Source organism: Penicillium atrosanguineum (assembly GCF_028827265.1).
Source record: "Penicillium atrosanguineum strain IBT 20685 chromosome Unknown utg000001l_segment0_segment0, whole genome shotgun sequence".
Taxonomy (NCBI): domain Eukaryota; kingdom Fungi; phylum Ascomycota; class Eurotiomycetes; order Eurotiales; family Aspergillaceae; genus Penicillium; species Penicillium atrosanguineum.
In genome coordinates, this window is record NW_026623133.1 from 2,173,321 (window position 1) to 2,198,239 (window position 24,919).

Below are 24,919 nucleotides of genomic sequence, written 5' to 3' on the forward strand. Positions count from 1 at the left end.
AGTGCTGACACGTACTTTGGCTCAACCACCCGTCGACCGCAATTACTGGCTGCACTACTTTAGTTTTTCTCTCTAACCCAATCAACATCTCACTAGTCTTTAAATTCAACAAGCTGGGAGATTGAATTCCCCTACTCCGCCCAGCCACGGAGTCAAGAGCGCGGTCATATTTCCACCGCGATGAGAGTCAACGGCCCCGGGACCATAGTCAATCTCTGGCGCAATACTTTTAGGCCACTCTGCTTACCCGCCAGCTTTTTGGTCGCGAACATAGGTCTTTTCAGCAGGATTGACTCTTGAACGGGCGCAACTTGTGCCCAAAATTCGGAGTCAATAACTCTGTGGGAGCAATGTACCCAGGCACGAAATGCCCTAAATCAAGGCTTCATCAGAAAACGAAGACACCATAATTTTTCCTTCTAGGAAGAAATATACTTGGCGCAAGGAGGTTGGTCGCCGAAGTGTGCATGTAAGATCTTTTCAAGCAACCAAGCCTTGGCCGAGCTGACTAGAGCAATGTATAGCTTTTCTGAAATTCACCCGCAGCCATGATTGCATCTACTCCAATTGAACCAATTGCGGTAGTGGGCTTGTCGTTCCGTCTTCCCGGTGGAACTCACGACGTGCAGGGCTTGTGGGAGCTTCTCGAAAGCGGCGAACGAGCATGGATTGATATTCCCGCAGAGCGATATGATGGAGAGGTGAGTAATCGTGCTTAGCAAAGAAAAGAAAAATTGAATCTAAGCTGACTATCAGACACAGACCGAGTATCCTGGCGTTGGAATAAGCAACCACCGGGGTGGGCACTTCCTCTCCGGTGATGTTTACAACTTTGACAATGACTTCTTCGGGCTTTCCAAATCCGAGGTTGCTGCAGTCGATCCGCAGCTACGACTCTTACTGCAGCTAGCGTATGAGGCACTCGAGAGTGGCGGAGTTTCAGGTGAAAACATCCTAGGAACTGCAACCTCCGTGTATACAGCAGTTTCAACCACAGAATATGACCGACACTTGAATAAGGACATAGTGGAGTTTCCAGCCGCCCATACAAGTGGCGTGAAACCCTCGAATTGCATCTCCCAGTTCTTGCGCCTGCACGGGCCCTCATTGACCTTAGACTCGAAAGACTCTGACGGTCTGGTCGCGCTTCACTTAGCGTGTCAAAGCCTGCGCAATGAAGATTCAGAAATGGCTCTGGTGGCTGCATCCAACCTACATCTTCTTACCAGCACTGGAGAGAGTTATCCCTTCGATGAGCGCGGCGATGGCTATGGCCGTGGCGAGGCCGCAGTTGCCCTCGTTTTAAAACGACTGGATGCCGCCGTGCGAGATGGAAATCCAGTGCGTACCATCATCCGCAACAGTGGCATCGGCCAATGTCAAACCAAGCTAGCTCGGATGACATACGCTCGTGCTGGGTTGTTACCAGAGGAAGTTATGTATGTTGAGGCGCATGGCACGGGCACCAAGGCAGGCGATCACGAAGAGCTGAATGCCATCGCAGAAGCTTTCGGAGGCTCTAAAGACCGCTCGGTTCCTCTTTATGTTGGATCTACCAAGGGCTCGATAGGGCACGGCGGGAGCGCAGCTGGTTTGTCAAGCTTGCTGAAAGCAGCTGTCATGTTGGACCGTGAAGTAATTCCTCCAGTTGCCGGCTTCAACAACCCGCAAGCGGGTCTTCCATTGGATAGGATTTCCATCCCAACCAAACCGGTTCCCTGGCCCACTTACCCTGGAATTACACCTCGTGTCTCGATTAACAGCATTGGGTCTGACGGTGCCAATGCCCACGTCATTCTCGAGCAGGGATTACGGAACCCCCATACAGCATCGATGTCTAGCTCCCCTCGTCTTTTCAATTTTTCGGCCAACAGTCTGGTCTCACTGAAGGCGAAAGTTGCTGCATACGAGAACTGGATCAAAGATAATTCCGAGAATACTCCGTTGGCCGATCTCTCATACACGCTCTTGCACCGTCGCTGTGACATGGCATATCGATTCAGCGCAGTGACCGAAAACCAAGAATCGCTCCTGCGGCTCCTCGACCAGTCCCACGGACTCCCAATCACGAAATCACCAGCCACAGAGCCAGATGTGGTCGCTGTATTCAGTGGCCAAGGCTCCCAGTGGGCTGGCATGGGTCGCGAGCTATTGCTGAACCAAACAACAGCGTCTGATGTCTTCCGTGATTCTGTGCGCATCTCCCGAGACATACTTTGCAAATTGGGTGCCAGGTGGGACCTAGAAGAGGAGCTTCTTCGTGACAAAGGGACTTCCCGACTAAACGAAGCTGAGCTGTCGCAGCCTGCCACCACGGCTCTCCAAATCGCTCTTGTTGCCTTGCTCCGGGCCTATGGGTTGAAATTTCGCGGAGTCGTAGGGCACTCAAGTGGTGAAATAGCCGCGGCTTTTTTGGCAGGTCATCTCTCGCAAGAGAGAGCCTTGACAATTGCCTTTCATTGTGGCTTTTTGGCCGCTGCTGCAAAATTGAAAGGATTGGAACAAGGTGCCATGTTGTCAGTTGGCCTCGGTGAAGATGATGTTGCAAAATATCTTGACAATCTGGCGAACGGAGAGGCCGTGATTGCGTGTGTCAATAGTTCCAACAGCGTGACCATTTCCGGTGATCTGAGTGCCATTGATGAGATAGATAAGCGCATTGCCTTGGCGGACGACGGAACCTTTCATCGCAAAGTGGTTGTTGAGACGGCATATCATTCGCACCACATGAGTGCTGTGGCCGACTACTATCGGTTCCGCCTTGGTACCTTGAACGCTGAGAGCAATACTACTCCTGATGAGAATGTTGTATTCGTGTCATCTGTCACCGGGCAAGTGAAGACGGCTGGATTCGACGCCGAGTATTGGATCTCCAATATCGTATCACCAGTGCGCTTCAATGATGCTATTCAAACACTTTCCAAGGAAGGTCTTCACCCCCAAAAACACGCCTTTTTCGTGGAAGTAGGTCCTCATCCAGGCTTGTCCGGCCCAGTCCGACAGAGTCTAAGTCACCCAGATGTGCCAAAGCTTTTGTTCGACTACCACCCGGTGTTGCAGCGCAAGGTGGACTCGATAACCAGCGCGCTGACTCTGGCCGGCAAGCTTTTTGAACGCGGCGTCAAAGTGGAATGGGATACCGTGTCTGCAATGACTCACGGCGCAGACGAAGCAGCGGTGCTGTATGATCTTCCTGCATATTCATGGGACCATTCAACTCAGCACAACCAGGAATATCGCCTTACGCAGGCTTATCGCTTGCGCAATGAGCCATATAATGAGCTACTCGGTCTGCCAGTTCTTGATGCAACAGATTCTCAACCTCGCTGGAGGCATTCCATTAGCCGATCGTCGCTGCCATGGCTGGCTGACCATGCCATCAACGGAGTTACTATGTTTCCCAGTGCAGGCTATATTTCCATGGCCATTGAAGCCGTGACGCAGCTCTCACGTCGGCGTTTTCCAGTCTCTCCGCTTGGGACGTTGGCACTTCACGATGTTGAATTCAAGCGGAAACTGTTTATGCCAGATGATGCACAACACGTTGAACTTCAACTGAGCCTCCAGCAACATCCTGGCGCGGATATTGCCTTTGACTTCTCAATTGCGGCCCTTTCTGACAGCACTGGTCACTGGCATACTCATGCTACAGGAAGAATCGAGGCTGAGTTTACGGAAGAGGACAGCAGTGTAAGAGCAGACACTCTGGTTGCGAATCCCCCTCTGTTGCCAGTTGATAGCCACATCATTGCCCACAAGGACCTTTACAGGGACTTGGATTCCGTCGGTAATACATATGGCCCTGCCTTTACCGGAATCAGCTCCATTAAGGTCGCACCTGATGGATCGCAAGCATCTTCGTCCTTGACTGTACTGGACGTTGCGGCCAAGATGTCCGATGGGCTCCAGCGTCCAGCCATCATCCACCCATCTACTCTTGAAAGCATGTTCCAGACTGTCTTCCCGTTGCAGTCCCTTCGTCTTGGACCTGGGCCAATCATTCCAGAGCTCATCGGTGAGCTGTTAGTCGCCACATCACCCTTTCTACATGCTCCAGGTTCAACTTTGGAAATATCCACACGTCCCAACTTCGTTTCTGATTCCGCTATTTGGAGTATCTCTTCCACCTATGGTGACAAGCAGGTGCTTTCAATATCGGGTGTAAAGTTTGAAAGTCTTGCAAAAAGCCCGAGCAGCCTCAAACGTAATGCTGACGACGACGATGATACTGCGAACATCTGTTTCGAGCTACGCTTGCAACCCGACCTCGATTATTTGCGGGCTGACGACATGGCCCAAAGCCTTTCATTTGCAGATATCGTTGGGCTTCTTGCTTCAAAAAAAGATGATCTAACCATGATCGGGCTCGGGGCTGGGGTTGATCTGTCGGAAGAGTTTATCGCTTCTTTCGAGTCCCCCAATAACAAAATAACGTCTTTCGATTTTGTTGACACGTCACCTGGTCTTTTCGATGAAGCCGCCACGCGTCTAGAGAGCCCCTCTATACAGTTCCGGACCATGTTCCCCACCAGCAACCCTAGTATGCGTGGCCTTCAGACTAGATCTTATGATTTGGTTCTGGCTGCCTCGGCCAAGTGGCTGGGTCAGGCTGAACTGCTGGTCAAACCTAACGGCTTTGTGCTTCTTCGGTTGAATCAACGCGAGTCCAAGGAATACAATTTGCAGAACACAGTGTCCACGTCACTGGCCGAACACTTTGCTTTCCAAGACGACCCTAGCGGCAGACTTGTTGTCCTAAAATGGCCTTCCAGAGTCCATGAACTGCCGAGTATCCACATTCTCATGCATTCCACGTTCAAACATGCCCCGGCCTGGGCGGTTGGTCTGGTTCGCGCATTACAGTTTCTTAATGTGAATGTCTCGGTCAATCGATTGACTAGCAGTGCGCTCGAGGCTCTCCAACACAAATACGCACTAGGTGACAACAGCAATGACACCGTTCTCATCCTTGATGATCAGCCGGAGCATCCTATCCTTGCGGACCCGGTCGCCTCAGCTGCAATGACCACTCTCTTGGCACATCCTTCACGTATCGTTTGGCTGAGTCCCGATGTCCCTCCATCTTTCCATCAAAACGAGAGTCTTGCCCGTACTGCGCATGTCGAAAACGATGACTTGCGTCTCACTACCATTCATGCATCCTCGCTCTTCCTTGCAAGCGAAGACAACCAAAAGCGCCTGGTTGATATTGTGATTGGCACAATAAACCAGGTGTCCAATATGAACACACTCCACATGGAACGTGAATATCGAGTTCGCAGTAATGGCGCTGTCATGGTCCCGCGTCTACATCGCAGTGAGAGACTTGACTATGCCATCGCCGATTCTGGAAGTGCTGGTGCCGAGAGTGAAGCGCAACGAATCGCCACCAGTGAAAGGCCCCTGGTACTCTCGCCTGACAGCACCGGCTTGTTCTTGGAGGACAGCAAAATATTTGCGACGCATCTAGCTGCAGATTCTATTGAAATTCAGTCTGAGAATTTTGCCATCGCGGAGCTGGATTCTTGCACAAAGATGGGCTCATATGCAGGTCTTGTCACCAGCGTCGGTTTCAATGTCATTTCACTGGCGCCAGGTGATCATGTCATTGCCCTGGCCCCAGTCGTGGGAACGACTCGACTTCGCCTACCAGTCACACTCGCCGGTAGGCTACCTATGAAGGTATCAGCCCCCAGCGCCACTGCAATGCTTTTAGAAGCCATGACGGCGTCGTACGCCATCCGTGAAGTGGGTCGTATGGTTCCAAGCCAGGGGACTGTACTCATCCATGGAGCTTGCACTGCCGTGGGTCGGGCTGCTGTGGGCATTGCCAGATCTATCGGCATTCGTGTCGTTGCAACTGCCGCCAGCTCGACTGAAGCTCGAGTACTAAAAGAGCAACTGGGAATTAACCCCTCGGATGTATTGGTGATCCGCCCTTCGTTCCATCGACGCTTACCGCGTGATGTCTTCCCCGGTGGACTCGACGCTGTGATTCATGCAGCGGGAAATGCAACGCCAGCAGAAGAGGCACTCGCCCACATCAAGCCGTTTGGCAGCGTGGTGGTCATTGGACGCTCATCCCCATCGATATCATCCAATCTTCCGCCAAATGTGGCTCTTCATTTTGTCGACATCGAAGGTATTGTCGCGGGCCGACCCGATCTGACTGCCACCCTTATCTCCCAAGCGACAGCTGCATTCCAGCATATACCGATGGATGGACTCGATTTGGCGATCCGAGATGTCGATGAAGCTGCAGATGCTCTTGGCTTGTTGAAAGATGGCACTGCATCAAAGGTTGTTCTTCAAATCCGCTCCGATTCGACTGTCCCTGTTCTTCTTCCTCCAAAGTATGACCCCTGGTCCAATCAAGACGCCACATACCTTATCGCAGGCAACCTGGGGAGTCTCGAGCAGCATATTACGATGAAAATGGTGCGTCGCGGCGCCATGCATGTTGCCGTGGTGTCGAGTGGTCTCGTAGATCCCAACGACAAAAAGAGCCTACAAGCGAAACTGCAGGCTATCCGACCCGGAGCTTGTCTGTATATCCTTCAAGGAGATATCTCATCAGAATCAAGTCTCGAAGATATATCTTCTACTCTTGCTGGCCATGGTGCACCTATAGTTCGCGGAATCATCCAGACGGCCGCCGCTGAAATTGTAAGTTTTTTCCATCACTATTCATGTTGTCATGTAGCACCCCTTGCTCTTCATCCCATGCTATTGTTTGGATTCAGGATATCTACTAATGATTCGTCACAGGTGTATCACGAAGGCGAAATTAATGGAAAGCCCGCTCTTTACCGTGTTTTTGAATCTCCCAAATTGGCGTTCTTCCTTTCAGTATCATCGGTCAACAATCTCCTTGGAAATAGCATTGATGCCAATTCCACTGGTGTCAGCCCGTGGCAGGATTCCCTGGCGCATCAGGAGCACCCACATTCGTCATCCCAGACCCACTTCATGACCGTGAATCTTGACTGGACCGAGGACGCTTTGTTGGCAGAAGACGATGATACTCAGTACGATCACCAGCGGGTTGGTTTAAAGCCTGTCAAATTGGAACATCTTACTCGCTTTCTTGATTATATCCTGGGTGCGACTGTTGAACCCAACGGGGCCGGCATTTCCCAGGCCGTCATTGGTTTCGACGCCGAGTCTTTGGCCGGCGCAACCGCGGGAAATGGCCCTATTCACTCTGCCTTGTTCCGTGAGGCTCGACGCGGCATAAATGAGGCCACCGTCGGGGATGATGACTCTGCAGAGGAGCAATCGTTTGAGCAAGTGATCGCCGACGGTAGCGCGGAGATTGTGGCCCAGTTCATCCTGCGTGCAATAACAAGAAAAATATCCCAGCTGCTTTCGGTAGATGTGGGAACTGTTGATGAAATACTGGCTCTGGGCTTGGACTCTCTGGTTGCTGTCGAATTGCGCAATTGGATCTTGCAACGGTTTGAGGCGACATTGCAGTCGTCAGATATGCTGGTAAACCAAACTCCGCGTGCACTTGCGGAAAAGGTTGTAGCACAATCTAGCCTAGTGAAAGCTCTTGGTTAAGCAAGCATAGTGGAATGTTAATTGGTATGATATTTCTGGCTCCGAGAGTCTGACGCTTCCCCTAAGTGTATACGCTCTCATCGAGCTTGGAAAGCCCGACCCTCACACTATCGTGACCGATACTCACCTTTGTACTTCCTCTGAGCAATACAGGACTTCAACTTATGTCGTTGGCGTGTTTGTACCGTTTGTAGCGAGTTCTTTTAGCCGTTCATGAGAGCTTTTTATGAATAACAAGCAACACGATGTGAATGTGTGGGTGGATCGGAACCCCGCTCGTCCAACTTGTGGGTTCTAACGGTAGGATAGTCGTTTGAGAAATCTCTAGTCGGCTACATCTTTGCATTCTGGGAAGAGGTAACCAGGCAGAGTCAAGAAGTACCAGATTCAAACCATGCACGGTTGGAGGACCACAAATGCATCGTTCAAGGACCGCTAAGATCTTAGCTGCCGCCAATTGTGGCTGTTTGTACTGCGACACGACTACCCGCAGCTCGTTGACCCAAATAATTTGGCCTACATGGCGAAAACACTCGGATTTCACTCTGGCTTGACAGCGACACGGCGTCAAAAGTAGCCTTTTTCGGCGCCTAATTTACCGTCACTTAGCGTTGGGGTGTAAAAGGGAGTAAACGTTTGAGAGAACCTTTTTTCTTTTAGAACCCTCTAATTGGATATTTATCGAGTAATTTACCATCTTTTACTGCATAACTGGACATAACCTAGTGTATATTCTGATCTCTAGAATTTACCTACTATAGTAGGGAATTTATCTTTGGAAAGTGTTTCAGGTCATTTCTTAGGACTCTAAACTTCTAGACTAAACTTTATTCCTATAAGCTTTATTGCATTGTAGTTAGAAATTAGATTGCTAATCTATTTGGTCTCTATAGCGTTCATTCTGGAGCTGGGTACATCGTTCGCCAATAGTACCTGGCTAATTCTTTGATGGTATGAAATCTGGACCACCACTCGGTATCTTTAGGCGCCTCCATGATAAAGCTTTGTGTTTCATCTTCAGTATGACTTTTGGTATTTTTCTCTTTGTCAGAACCCTCGTCTATGTCCCAAACCTCTGACCAGTGCTTGCTGTCTCTCCCTATGTTGCTGCCAGGGATAACGTTCCATTTGCTAATGTGACTGGGAATCTGCCTGACAAAGCTGCGGTACCGAGGGTCATCAATGGACAATTTATCCATCAAAAGTCTCACGTATTCAAGGTTAGCGGATACGATAGTCCTCTGTAGAGCACTTTTGTTTCTTTCAATCCCTTTCAAAGGATCTGCACCTTGATCAAGCAGCATTGCGGCAAGATCAAATCTGCAACGCCTCACTGCTTCACAGAGCGCGGTTTCACTTGTAGGGCCACAAGCATTCACATCCGCACCTTGATCGATCAGAAACTGTGCAGTCGCAATTGCGCGTTCGTCGCCCGGCTCATTGCCTCGGGATATACCCCTGGAAACGTGAAAGAGCAACGGCGCTATAGAACCAATTCTGGCACAGTACATGGCATTCACATCATATCCGCTGTCGAGAAAATGCTTGATGATATGTGGGTGGTTTGCCTCAGCAGCCTGAACTAGAGCAATCTCGCATAACGTATTTTGTGGGTCAAGAGCCACGCCTAGACCGAGTAAACGTTCAAATCCTTCCACCGGTCCATATCTTGCTGCTAGTTGTAACACAGCGGTGCCCTTGGGCTCGTCAACAAAGTCAAAGAGGCTGAATTGAGATTGGTTGAGGATTTGCAACACGAGAGTATAATTTCCGGATTTGAGGGCTTTTGGTAGAAGACGTTTCGGATTATCCCCTCGGATACCAATGTCCAGTACCTTATTTTCTACCAGAAAATCACATGCATCCTCGTTTTGTCTCTCGATTGCACACGAAAGCATATCATACCCTCGAGATTCAATCAGGTCGTCGCCTCCGCGATCAAAGGCATCTGATAGTATGCATAGATAGTTGCCTTGTACGGCACCTTCTATCGCAGCGAAGCAGGCATTTGCCAGGCTTTCGGGATTTGATTTCCCAACTTCATCAAGCAAGATTCTCACGATAGCCGCCTGTCCATGGAGTGCAGCTTGTGTGAGAGCCGGAAATTCAATACTGTCGCAGTATTCATTCTCATCGATTATATCAGACCCTATGGCTAGAAGTCGCCGGACAAGGGGTTCGTCGCCAACCGTTGCTGCCAGCGTGACCCAGTGACCGCGCATCGCGTCGTCGCTATCCGCCAATTCCGACTCGAAATCAATGGAATCCATGATCAATATTGCGATTCGCTCTTGGCCATTGCAAGCAAGCCTAGCTATCCCTCTAGCGTCAAATATTCCATCGCGATGATAACGTGCACCTCCCTCCAGTAAGCATTGTGCTATCTCGCGGCAACCATTCGAGGCCGCCGTATGTAGTGGGTCATTAGGGTCCTCCCCAAGTCTTGAGAGCTCAAATGCTTCCCAGTTGGGGTCGGCCCCGGCCTCAAGAAGCAGCTTCACTTTCTCAAGCTGGTTTTCACTTGTCGCAGCTAGCAAAGGAAAGTTGTAGCCATGAGTACTATTCACCTCGAACCCCGCCTCAATGAGACATTGCAGAGAGGAAGGTGCACCATTTATCGCCACGTTCAACATGTGATTTCTTCCCCGCGTGTTCTCGAAGCCCTCGGAGATGAAGAGTTTGAGGACATCCAAATGACCTTCCTGTATCGCAACGGAGAGGAGTTGGTCTCTGCCATGCTTAGATTTGGCCAAGAACGATGGCCCACAGAGATCCAGGAGCATTGAAGTCATCCCTTTAAGTGGAAAAGCACATCCACTTCGGGTCCCCGCGGGACGGTAAAACTTGTCCATGTCTACGCCAGTCGCAAGAAATCTGCGTATAGCGCCCACATTACCGTTTTCCACGATACGCCTAAGTCCTCGTGGAGAACATGCTTGGGCAAACCTCGGATAAAGGTACGGACTGATGGAAATATTGCATAAACGTCGACATGTTTGTGCGAGAGCGTTGACATCGGTGGCATACTCCAAAAAGCCAATAATCAGATGCAAGATCTCGGCAGGCAGTAACGAAATATGAAGCATGAGTGCCGTAACGATAAGTACTGGTAAGAGACTCTGGCAAAAGATTTGCTGGCACGCGCTTCGAGAACAGGCAATAGATTCTCAGAGGTACCTTCCGAGCGAAGCTGCAGATCTCAAGAATCCTATTTTGTTGGAATGTGCGGGGGGTTGTGGGCCATCAGATAGCGCCGCGCGCAGCTCCACCGTTCAGGGGTCTCATCGTCTCATCGTCTCATCTGAGTCTTGTTTAACATTTCCCTCTTCAAACTGAACGAGGCTCAAAGAAGTTTTCCATCGGCCTCTTACCCCTCCAAATTAAGTAAAGGGAGTCGCTAGGTCTAGGTATAAGAGGGGCCGAAGGCCGAATTGCAAGTTTACTGGGGCGCTTCATTTGGAAGGGGCGGAGACCCGGGCTGTGTGAGATGGGGACGTTGAGACGGGGTCAAGGGTGTCTCATTTGCTCTTTGAACAATCGCAGTCAGGATTACTGATTTTCTGCGCCTATCCCCTGGGACCCTGGAATCCTGGAATCCTGGAATAGCTCAGTCAAAATCTATTTGCTTTTAGCAGCACTCATAAATAATTTGGAATACACTCAAATCACATATTGAGAGCTTATTAGCAAACAACCAATCCTTGCAACCATAATGTACATGCTGGTGTCAAACCTCTCCAGCCGCATACCCGAATGACAACGGAAAAGAAAAGAGCAAAATAAATGGTGTAGGTATATACAACGAAAGGTGAAGGAGAATGCATCAGTGAATCCGCAGCCGAACACCCTAAGACAAGCCCAGAGCACCAGCCAGTCAAATCATTCAAAAGAGGCGAAACGAAAGAGTGCCTGACAGGCGGGTGGAAATATTGATGGTAGAAGTAGATGGGGAAAAAAAGGAAAACAGGCGAATCAAGAAGTGATGCGCTTCCTTAAATCGAGCAAAGCCAGAGATCCGGGTCTCGTATCTATGTCTGTTCTAGACTGCATGTTCGAGGTGGTAATCCAATGTGATTTCCCAAGGTTGATAGACGGGAAAGGGAATATACGTTCTGTGTCTCATACTCGTTCCAATGGACATTTAACGCTGAAAAAAGGCCAGCGAGGCAACTTAATCCGCGTCGAATTTGTGGTTGTATTCGCCAAGGAGAACATCGTCGGGAGCGGGACCGTGGGTATTGCGGACTGTTTCAAAAGGTTTGTCAGCAAATCAAATCATGAAACCGTCTTGCGTGCCCCAGGGAAGCTATTTTGGTTCCGAGAGGAGCGGGAGGGGAAGGTGTGTAGGGGAGTGAGACATACTCCATTCGGCCTCGACTCGGAAGAACACCCACATCCAGCGCCGAGCGACTTCGAGGAACATGAGGATGAAAAGACCGCTTTCAGTTTCAGGGAGCCAAGCGAGACCCGGCAGCACGCGCCACAGCCACGAGAAACGGAGTAAAAGATCCGCGATGATGACGTAGTGGTACAACCGGTCAGAATGGAAGTAGCGGTGTCGTCGCAGTCCGTACGGGTGGTCTCTGTCATGGCGCTCGGAGGAGAAGAGGGTCAGGTCCCAATCCTTGACCACATCCCACCAGAAGGAATAGCTGGAGTTGATGAAGGAGAAGATGAACCTGTGGGAGATTAGAAAATGGCGGGACGTCGCGGGAGTAGTCAACACTTACAGCAGACGCATGATGGTCATCTCGCTGTATCCGTGAAAGTCCCGGGGGTTATAATTGCGGAGCTTGGCAGCCAGCCAGATGACTGGGAATGTGGTGGCATACTTCAAGGCGTTGGCCAGATGCTGGTTGCCCTTGTTCACTTCCCGGCGCGTAGTTGTTTTCCGAGATCGCACGTATTCGGTCAAACACTGGCGAAGTCGAATCGCAAAGGGAACAGCGATAATAATCGGCACGACGATATCCTTGCCGCAGGCACGGTTCGGCTTGGAAGTAGCAGCCAGGCCATCTGTGAAAAACATGCAGAAACTGACGTAGAGATCTCCCAGGACCCGCGCATAGCTGGTCAAGGCATCAGCCAGCAGGATATCACCAAACTTGCCATCCTGGGACTCGGCCAAGCCGCCGATGGCCACGCGCTTTAATGTGAGGAGGAAGCGAATGCGGCCCGCCCGAGAGGCGCGGTTGAGAGGCCAGATCAAGATCAGGAGGAGGACTATAAAGACGGACTGCGGGATGAAGTCGAGGCGTTCGACCAGTTCGAAGGTGCGGTGGGTAGCGATCCAAAAGACGACGAGCCAGAGGACGAGGGGAATGGTGAAGAAAGTGGCCAGGCGGTAGGCCGCGACATGATGTGGTCGTTGTGTAGAGGAGGTGCGAGAAGGGTACCGAACAAGCGCAGGAACATCCTGACAGGAGAACAAGTTGGTTAGTTTGGGCCCAACTGGGGGGGGGGAAGAGGCTGTCCGAGGGGTTCCGCAACTCACAATGTTGGCCTTGGCCAGGTAGTGAAGGTTGATGGCCCATCCCCAGAAACCTGTATAGGAGTTAACTACGCGATCTATACCCCATTCTTGTCAAGACGTACCAGCAACCAGAATGGCAGCTATGCGGATAGGGAAGGGGAGGATCAGCCCAAAGCCATCCAATTGCGCATGTTGATCAGGACCCATTATTCCATGGATCGAAGGAAGTAAAGGGATTCAAGCAACATCCAAGGAGACCCCAGGTGGGGGGAAAATCGGATCAAAAGAATGACTGTGATCTTGAAAGAGGGAACTTTTCTGTGAGGCCGCTTTCAGGACGCTGTTAATAAGCGCGTAGTAACGAGAATACGCGCCCACATTGGAAACGCCTTCCGTGGACGCCAGTGGACGGGAAGGTGGAGATGGGCCTGAAGACTGGTCTGGCTCTGCTCGAATCGACTGGTTGTGGTCGAGAACTCCACAGGGTCCCCCTGTTGCATCCTAGGTATAATTAGAACTCCATACCCTGATGCAGAAGAGGATCCGCGCGATCTGCAACTTCAGGGGAGACGGAAACGGAGACTCGGGTCTTTCATTGGTATATTATCATGATGACACCTTCATCTACTACCGCATAGATGACTATTTTCAAGACCTTACGTCCTTGAGGGGATTCTATGCATATATGTCTACCGGACTGGAATCAGGGGTAATGCCAAAGGAGCCACCATCAAATGCGGAGCTTCTGTGGCTTTCGCCCTGAAACTTTGGTATTGGTATTACAAGTATCATCATCTGCGTCATTGCCCCAGTATTGTCATGTGATATGTAGGGTCATGTGATATCACGTACCGTCTGGGTCACATGACTTGGACCGAGGCAGTCCGGGGAATGTCAGTTCCGAGCTGGGGAAGTTGGCCGTCGATGCATCTAAAGATGCTCTTACCCCCTCTATAGAGACCACCTTGACGGCCTCGAGTATTCTTCCCTCTCCATAATATCCACCATGGCCGACGATGATCCCCATCTATCGCTTTCACCCCCCGTTACCACCGTCAGCTCTCCCGCCTCCAACTTCTACCCATTCGCGACGTCCCCGGACGTTATCCGGTCTCACGAGAAAGATGCCTTTCTCACGAGCAGTCTGGTACAACAGTCCCAGTCCATCATCCGATCTCTAAAAGGCGCCCGCTTCGCACACACCTACTCTGATTCCATCAAACACGTAACCGAACTCGTCTACTTCTCGCTGACGACCGCTATCGGCAACCGCACCCTCGGCGAAGAATACTGCGACCTCGTCCAGCTTGAAGATGACACACTCCGCCTACCAGCAATTTCCCGACGCGTTGGATACATCCTCAGCACTATCCTAGTGCCATGGTCATTGCAACGGCTTATCCCCGCCCTTCGTGCGCGAGTGCGCCACAAGCTCGAGCGCAGCATCGCACGACAACAAGTCCACGCAGCGCAGCAGGCAGGCCTGCTGCAATCCAAACCCACACCGCGGTCATTCTTTTCCAAGCTGCGCATCCAGCAATACATCCTCGACCACTTGGACTCCATCACATCACTGAACCCGATCTACGCGCTCAGCATCGCGACATTCTATTTCACCGGCTCATACTACCACCTCTCAAAACGGATCTGGCGCCTTCGCTACGTATTTACCAAGAAAATCGACGAGAGCGAGCAGCGAATCGGGTACGAGGTTCTAGGCGTCTTGATGGTCCTGCAAATTGCTGTGCAAGGATTCTTGCATATCCGCAAATTGGGACACAGCATGACCGAAGACGAGAGTCAGTCCTCTGAGCCGGGCGAAATGCGCTCTGGAGAGGGTGCTCTGATCCCCTCGATTCAAAACCCGGCGGCAGTTCCCCTGCTTCCTGCTTCAGCGGCCCGTTATGATCTGGAAGAGGACCCTGGCGCCGTTGCGTGGATTCCAGAGGGGCAGCAACGGAAGTGTACGCTTTGTTTAGAGGCTTTCAAGGATCCTAGTGTGACAACTTGCGGGCATGTCTTTTGTTGGGTTTGTGTTCGCGATTGGGTGCGGGAGAAGCCTGAGTGTCCGTTGTGCCGACAGGAGGTTTTGTTGTCCAAGGTGCTTCCTTTGAGAGGGTAGTCTTGCAATGTGGGCTTTTGGTTATTTATTTACAATGTGCATGATGCTTGAATATTTGGACGTCTTTCTAGATGTATATACTTGATTGGACGAATATATACCCCCATTTCTTTCAGAGTCAACCTATTCACTCCTATTTTGCCTTTCCAAATTGCAAGGCTTCATTGCGTTCATGACACAGTCAATCTTGGTAACTGGTGCTGGGAAATGCACTAGGTGAGTTTTCCGCTTTGATAGTGACCTATGTCTCAATTTCTTTACGCCACAATGCTCGTGTCAATTCAGGGTCTGGCGAGTCTTTTCTGTTTCCTCCAGTCTTTTGACATGTAATAACATCTTGAGTTTTTTGCATTCGGGCCTCGAGAAACCGGGAGAGAAGAAAGAATGCGGTAGTATTCGGGTTTGATCCAGAGCTCGGAAGGTATCCAGGATGTAGAAGGAAAGAAGGGAGAGCCACTAGTATCTATATAGACCCATGGACGGAGGGCGAAAATGTCATGGGAAGAAATCAATTAATTGGTTTCACCAATACCCAGCGTTAGGTTGATTAGATTGCTATTTGCAGGTACCCTTCAAATTAGATGGAGGAAGAATCCCTCGGACTTGCCGAGCTATCTCACTCGGTACAATCAACAGATAAAGGCGTGCTAGACCTGCATGGCTAGATGACGAATATCTTCCCCCACACGGCAGATGATCTATATGTTTTAGCTAGGGGCTAAACGCCGTGGGAATAGCCGAGCCTTGCGGGCGAGCTAAACTATATAGTGAGACTCGGCAATCCCGAGCTTGTCAGTTCTAAATTGATGGACCATTGGCACCAAATCCACAACTCGATTCAGATTTTCAATAAGGTTAAGTGGCACAAAATGCAGCGGAAGAAAATGTAGCCATTCGGGTCGGCCCCACAGGTATGATCTAGGATGTTGTAGAGATTCCGGAAAGTATGCCTCTGAAGGTTCGAAAATTAAACATGTCGGTTGATGGCTTACAGAGGCCTGAAAGGAGATTGGCAAGCATGGCATGCGGATGCGATGGAGGGTAGAATGGTCTACGCAGCTACCTGACCGGAGATGAAGCAATTAAAGAGGATTAAAGTGATGGTAAAGTCGAACAGAAGAATCCGCGGGTCGACTGCGGGGAAATTAATGCAATTGGTTCTGGAGAGAACCTCGGGAGCATCGGCCGGTTTCATTTTAAGTAAAAACGAGTAAAACATTGGAGGTAAGCCGACGGCAGAGCTGTTGATCTAGATAATAGAGCATCAGACCCCACGAAGACACTCATATGCAAGCTTCCAATGAGATTGTATTAGAGTAAATGTAGGTTCAGGCCAATATCATACTTATGGACCTTGGTAATATCTTTATCCTCCAAGAATATCTACGCTGGAGAAAATAAGCGAAGATAAGCCTTTCAAGCTTAATTTTGGTGGAGCTTGGAATATCAGTGATTGGGCTGCCCATAGCGGCACAAGGGCTTTGACCTCTGATAAGTGTCCGTCGGACGTCCGTTCCAGTGGCGGAAATATCCTCGCAAGAGCGATCTACGCGCTCTGGTGAAGCATTTGAGAGACCTTGGGACCACGTCGAAGGTTCCTTTGCAACTCAGTTTCATGTGTCATGGCTCCTCTAGAGTATAAATACCCGAAGTGGTCAAGTTGGGTGATAGGTTTTCGGCTATGTTGGAATGGTTGACTTATTCACTGCGTGACCAAGCATCACGACTCCCATGCAGAATTTCAATTGTTAGCTGACGGTGTTCTGCGAATTAGACCCTAGCACGGAATGAAAACTAGTGCGCGGGGATTTCAAGATCGTGCTTACGCGGCCTCCTGAATTCGCAAATCCACATCAACAAAGTCACACAGACTCGCCGTTCGTCCAGACTGACAGATCAAGGAATCCTCTAAAAGGCCTGATTAGGTGCTGGATGCGTTACCGTTGCGACAAAAGCACTTTAGCGTTGCAACAGATAGCACAGGCAAGCAACCAATGGAGGATATTGCTCACGGATAAATCATGCCGAGAGAACGTCACGATAGGCGAAGCTTTAATGGGTCACTGTTGCCATCTCTTGCCACGATAGGGAAAGCGGGGGCACGGGGTTAGACTAAGTGAATGTGATTGTTCATGGATTGGTTAAAAAGAGCGTGATTGTGAGTGACTAGCATGTACCACGTCTCGCTACATGGTTCTTGAGGGACTTGCCAAACTACAATTATGTGTTGAATATATACAGGGGAAAGCCAGGGTTACTAGAATTCAGATTTCACACCCGTGGGCTGTTCAAAGAAATGATACTAATGCCCCCGATTTCTAAATGCGGTGGTTGTGGATGCCAGTAGAGAGCTACGGGACAGAACTCCACCTCTGGCTATCAGAAGATGGTGATGTACCCAGGAAGATAGCTTTGACGCCTTAAGTTCCGGTTGATGTATGAGTTTCGCCGGCTGAAATTTATAATTTTCCTTACATCCCACAGGTCCCCCAGGTGATGTACGTATCGCACTCCGTGGGGGTCGCCTACACTGACTTCATTATATGAACGTCTTCTGAATCGCACAAAATATTCAATCTGTGATTTCTGGACTATTGCCTTCAAAGGACTTCAAGCAATGAGATCCCGTCAATCTATGAATGGTAGACTATGTTGCAAGTCAAGAGACATACTATGTATTGACCGACTTAAGAGGCCAGCAGATTAGTATCTGGAAAGGCTTAATCTGTGGACCAGAAGGCCCAAGCAGTGATATGACTGATTAGCTCTAGAATGGTGCCCTCAAGCCCAGCGTGGGCCTCTCTACTTCTAGTCACTCTAAGAGTCGAGCTAACCCAACTAGCCAAACCCAATCCCGCTTCGCTCTTTGTTAGCTGGAATTGCCACTGATTAGGCATGGGGGTGTAGTGACCAATCGGTAAAATGGCGTTATCAAACAAGATCAAATCATGAAGCGGCTTATCGGAGCTCCACGTTGTAACCGAAGTCTGTTCTGGTGGCTCGAGAGCTATATAGAGTAAACCAATTGATGGCCACTCGAAGATTTATCTCCCTCGGTATGCCGTGAAATATTTTCTCAACAGCCAATTTCAAACTTACTTCCTCTCCCGTTCAAAGGAATTATTCCCGCTCAAAGGGCTTACAGAAGTACTGGCCTCTCTACAACGAGATGGAGACCAAGGAAGGCGAGACATATGTCCGCTATGAGAAGAATAATGACATCGAGGAGCGCGCCTTCACAACCGAGGGGGAGATCACAGACGTCGAGCTAGACGACCTGATCTCTCTCCTCAAGGAAACCCTGGATGAGCACGAAACAGATGCCAATTTCCCTCAGGAGATGTTGAATGAGGCGCGCGAGTTTCTGGCCAAAGGTCCCAAGGAGATCACCAACAATGAGGCTCAAGCTCTGCTCCAAGATATTCGCAAGCAGCGTGATCTTTTGCTGAACGATTCGCCCTATCCTGAGGTCCGCGCTGTTGTGGACCCGGTCGACGATCCCTCAATTTCTGCCAACACCTTTCGCGCCTGGTTCATTGGTATGCTCCTGACTATCGTCTTCACTGGCGTAAATCAGTTGTTTACCCTGCGATACCCGTATATCTTCCTCTCTTCATACGTGTCCCAGGTTATCTCATACCCCATGGGCACTTTCCTCGCAAAGGTGCTACCCTCTCGCCAATTCTCACTCCTTGGCTGGCGCTTCTCATTGAACCCAGGACCTTTCAATCAGAAGGAACATATGCTTATCACAGTCATGGCAAATGTCGGATATGGAGGCTACCTGGGTACTGCCTACACAACCAACATCTTCACGGTGCTGAAAGTCAAGAAGTGGTACAATGACCAGACATTGTACAACAAGGCTGGCTTCCAGATCCTGTTGACCCTATCAACCCAGTTGTTAGGTTACGGGTGTGCAGGCCTGGCTCGACGCTTTCTCGTCTATCCATCAACTATGATTTATCCCAAGGCACTGTCAACCATCGCCCTGAACAAAGCTCTGCACAATGACCAGAAAGGCGAGATCGTGCACGGGTGGTCAATCTCCCGCTACCGTTTCTTCTTGTATTCATTCGGCGCCATGTTCGTTTGGTATTGGTTCCCCGGTTATCTCTTCCAAGCCACCTCCTATTTCAACTGGATGACCTGGATTGCCCCAGAGAACGTAACTCTGGCCGCTGTCACTGGCAGTATTACCGGTCTCGGACTCAACCCATGGCCAACCTTTGATTGGAACATTGCCTCGGTTTTATATGACCCCATCATTACGCCTTACTACGCTTTGGTCACTATTACTGTCGGAACCACCTTTTTCTGTGTATGTGTGATCATCCCTCTTTGGTGGGCCAATATTTGGAAGTCGGGCTACTTCCCAATTATGAGCAACTCTCTTTTCGATAAAACGGGGGCCGAATATGATGTCTCGAAGATCATGATCAATGGCAGTTTCAGCGCAGAAGCATACGAAGCCTACAGCCCTCCCTATATGACCGCTTCGTATGCCACCATGTTCTTCTGCTTCTTTGGGTCCTACATGGCCGCTGTGGTTCATATCATCTTGTATAACCGTCATGAACTGCGCAAGGGATTCTCTGCCATGTGGAAATGGCAGAATGCTCGCGACGAATACGAGGATGTCCACAACAGACTCATGAAGACCTACAAGGAAGTTCCCGAGTGGTGGTACCTTACCATCTTAGCCTTTAGCTTTGTTGTTGGTTGTATTACTGCCAAGGTCTATGACACCGGATTCCCTATCTGGGGCATGGTTGTCGGTGTTCTTCTGTGTCTCATTTTGCAAGTGCCATACGGCATGGTGTATGCCATCACTAACGCCGAAGTGACAAACAATGTTATTGCCGAATTGATCGCTGGATACGCCATCCCCAACCAACCCATTGCCAATATGATCTTCAAGACCTACGGAGTGGTCTCATGCGCGCAGTCCATTCAGTTTGTCTCCGACTTGAAGATGGGCCATTATATGAAGATTGCCCCACGCGTCATGTTCAGTGCCCAGATTATTGCTACTATTGTCGCTGCCTTTGTCAGCATTGGTGTAAATGCCTGGGCACTGGCAAATATCGAGGGAGTCTGTGAAACCGGCCAAGCGGCTGGGTTCAATTGCGAAAATATTACGACATTCTTCACCTCTTCAGTACTCTGGGGCGCAATTGGGCCTCGGAGACTCTTCGCCAGTGGCCAAATGTACAATGCCACACTATATGGGTTCCTCATGGGTCTCTTATTGCCTGTTCCGTTCTACTTGGCATCAAAGTATTTCCCAAAGTCCGGATTCCGTTATATTTATTCCCCACTGCTGCTCTACGGAATGATCAACTTTGCGCCTTATAACTTGACCTTCTGTGTCGCTCCTCTCATCGTTGGTACTGTCTTCAACTTCTACATCAAGCGTCACTATCTCGCCTGGTGGGAGAAATACGCATATGTGCTCACGTCATCTTTCGGTGCAGCACTGGCGATTTCAGCTGTTGTCATCTTCTTTGCCGTGGAGTATCACACTGTGGATGTTAATTGGTGGGGAAATTCGGTTTCCTTTGCTGGGTGCGATGACGCGGGTTGTACCTTGAAGGCTATCCCTGCGAGTGGTATCCCATCTTGAAGGATCTTTTGGACGAATTGCTATAGGGCTGTATGAGATATGGATACTACGAGTATATTTATCTTAAACTTTCATTCTTCCAAGGTTTCAACATTGTGTCATGCCCTAAAGCCCTGCGGTTAGAAAGTAGTCTAAGGAAAAATTATGATGATAGATAAGGATTCGCTTGGGCTTCTCCCAGAGGGCCAGAAGCCGAAGAAGATAGATACCGTTCTTGATGTAAAATCTGGTGGTATAAATGAAATGATGAGTTTATTCTCCAAAAATGAATGAGAGATATCGAACAACCATAAAATGCCCGCTGCGCTAAGGCAACATGATATGCATCTGAACGAAAATGAAAAGCAAAATCTGGACATGCTAACCCCGTATATGACCGAAAAAGAACAAAGAGATGAAATCTACATGCAAGCCTTCGACACAAGACGTCGAAGGCTACCTAAGAGCGCTCAGCAACATCAACCTCGATGGGATCAGTGGCTGCAGACTCCTTATCTCCACTCCTCACCACATCCCCGCTGGGAATAATAATTGGCTGGTTCAGTTCGGCATGCGCAGGGCGAGGCGGGACAGGGAGCATGGCCTCTCTCTTTTGTTCCATGGCATTGAACAGACAGAGACATGCGTAAGGATCCGTAGCGGCATCTATGGATGACACATTAGTATATTAATTGGGCATCGAGTGGAAAGATACTAACATTGGACTTGACGATAATTCAAAGACCTCGTCCAATCCCCGCACCGCACATCCTCGCTTTTCTCAAGCGGCAATCCAAAATGCTCTTCCATTTGCTCACTCAAATTTACACTCCTCTTATTGACCAGCTTTGGATTCGCCTGACCATACTTAACCAACTTGAACAAATGGCTCAACTCAAAGATCGACCGCGCCTCAACGCCAAGGAACTTGCGCAAACGAGTCGAGTCCGCTTTGATCGCAACTCCGACCTTGGTGATATCTGTAGACTCGAGAATGCGTCGGAGGGTTGGAGCAACAAAGTCTTCCAGACCGCGAGCAGGCTTAAAAAGGGCGATTTGGAAAAGCGCGATACGGTCTTCATTCGCGATCTGGATCAATGAGAGGTTGTTCTGGATGGTGTCTGTAGCGAAGGCTTGGGCTTTCCATTCCATGTCAAAGCCAATGACTTTGCTGCCGATGAAGAGTTTTGAGATTTCTTCGGTGCTTTCGAGGGTTCTGCAGTAATGGACAAGAACTTTCTGACCGCTCGGGGCTCGTTGGTCGCTATGGGTCCAGAATGATGGGGTAGCCTCTGAGTTGGCTTTGCCATTGAGCACCGAAGATGGGATGTGGGAAGGGATTAATCCGTCCTCTGTGGACCAAGTAGTATCTTTAGTGGTTGTTCTGATTGAGGGGACATTGGTGGCGGCTGGTTGATTTTCAAGAGGGTCATGGCTGCAGTCCCGGGCATTGGCATCGGTGAATCGTGAATCGGTACAATACGATCGTTTTATTACTCGGCGACGGTAGGCTCGCAAGGTTTTCCGACCTGAAGTCTTTCCAGCAACTCCTGCTGCTGGTGTCGTTGGAGAAGACTCCTGCGTCGCGTCAAGCTCGGCTAGTACCCGCAGCTTATTCACCGTAGCTTTGAGGTCTGCACCCATGGCCTCTCGCCTGCCATTCTTTGAGCTGGTTCCCGCGCTTGCTTGAAGGGGTTTCTGAGTTGCAAAGGGGTCGTCTGTTGTTGATCGATGTTTTCCCGAAGGCTCGGACGATGCCGATTTCGCAGACCAAGGCTTCATCACATGGTCGGTCGGTTTCTTATCCGAAATCCGCTTTTCAGATATAGCATTCTGCTTGTTGTCCGGGGTATTCGCGTCAAACGATATCTTTGAGGCTGCTTTTTGTTCGGAATGGGGTTTCGTCGTGGTCCAAAATGGTGCCATGAGCTTAGACATGACAGCTGCAAATGGAATCTGTCCAGACTCTGACGGTTCTTGCGCTTGGTTCGAAGAATTATTGCGGATATCGGGCTTTGTGTCCTTATTTTTCTGAAGAACTTTCGACGGCTGACCCCGACGTCTTCTCCGCCTCAGGGGTTTCCGGATGGCGATCTCAGAGCCCAGATTTTGGATTCCCGGGGAATTCATGATTTTCTCTCGGTGGCGTATCAGTTTCCCTATGCGATTCCAAAATGATTTCACCGACACTGTCGAGCTCAGCAAAGACTCCTGATTAGTGTTCAATATTATAGATATCCACCATGAGTTGATGCTAATTGAGGCCAGTGAATCAACGTAGGATTCAAATAGAGATTCGTCTTGACTTAATGGCTGAGGCAAATTGAAAAAATCCTGTTTTTGCATGCTGGGCAAGCCCAAGTCTTCGAGTTTTTCCTCCGTTTGAAGTCGAATCCAATTGATATTTCTGTACAGACTCAGCTCTGTCATGAAGTCCCTTTGACTTTGGCGGTATTTAGTGGCCCAATCGAAGATCCGGTCAGCAGACTGCGCGGCCTTAGAAGGAGAGAGGCCATCCCACATAGGGCCATATGTGCCTTGCAAGGAACCTATCAAGTAGTACGTCTCATTGAAGATTTCTCGTTGCATGAAATGGAGAATATCGAAGGGTGCCATGGCATCTAGCTGGCGTAGATATCTGTTCTCTGGCAAGCATCTAGTGGTTTGGGGCCCTTGGCGCCATTTTCGATAATTTTCCCATAGCCGACGGGCGGGCAAGGTCTGTTCCTTTTCGATGACTCCTTTCAAATTAGGGGGTCTATCCAACAACAGTGCTGTCGAGACCTCCCAGGGAGATCGTTGGGTATTGTACTGGATAACTTTGTTGGGTACGTGGTTGCCTGCGGCTTTGAGTGGATCCTGAGATTCCCTGGATCTGTACCAATAGCCTCGGTAATAGTGGGCGATCTGAGCAGTTGCTACCGTATTCGCTTTGAGTGAATGTGCCATTGCCATGTACTTTGGACCACCAGATATACTCGTGTGTGCTAGGTCAATCAAAGCCCCTTGAATTTTAATCGCCCCGTCTCGCACGGCGAATCCTTTCTTTTGGAGCTGGCGGTACTCTACTTGCAGCATCTCCGAATATTCTAGGAGGACGTCGAGGTTAGCTCTAGCAGACTCTCGGGGCTGCAAGTAGTCCCTTTCAACCAGATTGACGAGATCCTGTGTGTAGACTTCCGAATCATTGACAACTCCCTCAAGGGTTTTGCGGATTCCCTGGCTGACTGCAACCTGCAGATTGGCGATATTCCGGGCCGATTTTTCAACTCGCTTTCGCAGTGTGGGATATCTCTTAAAGCGAATCTTGCAATATTCGTGCTCAATCAGCCTGTTCCCGTAGTGATTTTCTTGAAGCTCTGTCTGGAGCAATGCAAATGTTGCATTGAAGGGCTCGATCACAATTGCATGAAAGGCCTCGACATATTTCCTTTTCCACGATCGGAAATGGTTCTCACATTTCAACAGAATCGTATTGAGGTTGTGATATTTGAGATCCACAAATTCCTGACCAAGTTGAGAGACGGGAGTCATGAATCGAAGCTTGTGCCCAATCATGATAATCTCTACCCGGTCCTGAGTCGTGAACACAGTACGCTTTCTAGGCTTCTCTGTTCGAGATGAAAGAATCTTCCGCAAATTGTCTTTGCCATCCAGACGATTCGGGTGTCTGTTGACCAGGGGCGGCGGAGTTGGATCGTCCTCGTCATCTTCTTCCAGTGTGATTCGCGCAGCCGGGGTATTCGAGAAATTTCGACGCAACTGGAAGCTGCCTAGTCGCTGGTTGAGAGCTTGTCGACAGCGAATGGGTCGACGGCGAATGGGTCCATAGCCTGAGCTTCGCTGCGGGGTACAAAAACTGTCATTGCTTGAATGGGGTCAACAGCCTGGCCTTCAACGGAGGGGCTGAGCAAAGTGGCCATACCTTTGAAATGAAGCTGAAGCTATAACACTACGGTAATGAGTGCGCGAATTGCCGCCCGGTGTCACGGCCAAGGACGAATGCCTCAGGCCTGCTGGAAGGCTGGACCACGTTCGCATTCTGCGTCGCAAGCATACTGGGCCTCATCAGAGGGTGCCTGAGATGGTCACACAGTGTGCTAGTAGGAGAAGCAGCCCACTTATTGAGTAGAATAAGTCCAATGAGCTCGAGACA

The 24,919-nt window shown here is 49.8% G+C and overlaps 6 protein-coding genes across 6 annotated transcripts; 3 read left to right on the top strand and 3 right to left on the bottom strand.

The window, feature by feature from the left end:
* Positions 1–548: 548 nt before the first annotated feature.
* N7443_000846 (type I polyketide synthase) lies at positions 549–7,563 on the top strand (the record flags this gene model as incomplete). The annotated part of the gene is made up of 3 exons (XM_056880902.1): positions 549–701; positions 763–6,666; positions 6,769–7,563. The coding sequence occupies 3 exons, from the start codon at positions 549–551 to the stop codon at positions 7,561–7,563; spliced, it is 6,852 nt and encodes a 2,283-aa protein (XP_056746140.1).
* Positions 7,564–8,459: 896 nt separating this feature from the next.
* On the bottom strand, positions 8,460–10,346 carry N7443_000847 (ankyrin repeat domain-containing protein; the record flags this gene model as incomplete). The annotated part of the gene is made up of 1 exon (XM_056880903.1): positions 8,460–10,346. One exon carries the CDS (start codon positions 10,344–10,346, stop codon positions 8,460–8,462), a length of 1,887 nt encoding a protein of 628 aa, XP_056746141.1.
* Positions 10,347–11,734: 1,388 nt separating this feature from the next.
* Positions 11,735–13,243, bottom strand: N7443_000848 (EXS domain-containing protein; the record flags this gene model as incomplete). The annotated part of the gene is made up of 5 exons (XM_056880904.1): positions 11,735–11,808; positions 11,926–12,242; positions 12,294–12,979; positions 13,058–13,107; positions 13,159–13,243. 5 exons carry the CDS (start codon positions 13,241–13,243, stop codon positions 11,735–11,737), a joined length of 1,212 nt encoding a protein of 403 aa, XP_056746142.1.
* A 799-nt stretch (positions 13,244–14,042) lies between these two features.
* pex10 (ubiquitin-protein ligase peroxin 10) lies at positions 14,043–15,158 on the top strand (the record flags this gene model as incomplete). The annotated part of the gene is made up of 1 exon (XM_056880905.1): positions 14,043–15,158. One exon carries the CDS (start codon positions 14,043–14,045, stop codon positions 15,156–15,158), a length of 1,116 nt encoding a protein of 371 aa, XP_056746143.1.
* A 3,169-nt stretch (positions 15,159–18,327) lies between these two features.
* Positions 18,328–20,784, top strand: N7443_000850 (Major facilitator superfamily domain general substrate transporter; the record flags this gene model as incomplete). The annotated part of the gene is made up of 1 exon (XM_056880906.1): positions 18,328–20,784. The coding sequence occupies one exon, from the start codon at positions 18,328–18,330 to the stop codon at positions 20,782–20,784; it is 2,457 nt and encodes an 818-aa protein (XP_056746144.1).
* A 439-nt stretch (positions 20,785–21,223) lies between these two features.
* Positions 21,224–24,804, bottom strand: N7443_000851 (3'-5' exonuclease; the record flags this gene model as incomplete). Its single annotated transcript, XM_056880907.1, has 3 exons — positions 21,224–21,429; positions 21,483–24,631; positions 24,689–24,804. The coding sequence occupies 3 exons, from the start codon at positions 24,802–24,804 to the stop codon at positions 21,224–21,226; spliced, it is 3,471 nt and encodes a 1,156-aa protein (XP_056746145.1).
* Positions 24,805–24,919: the final 115 nt, after the last annotated feature.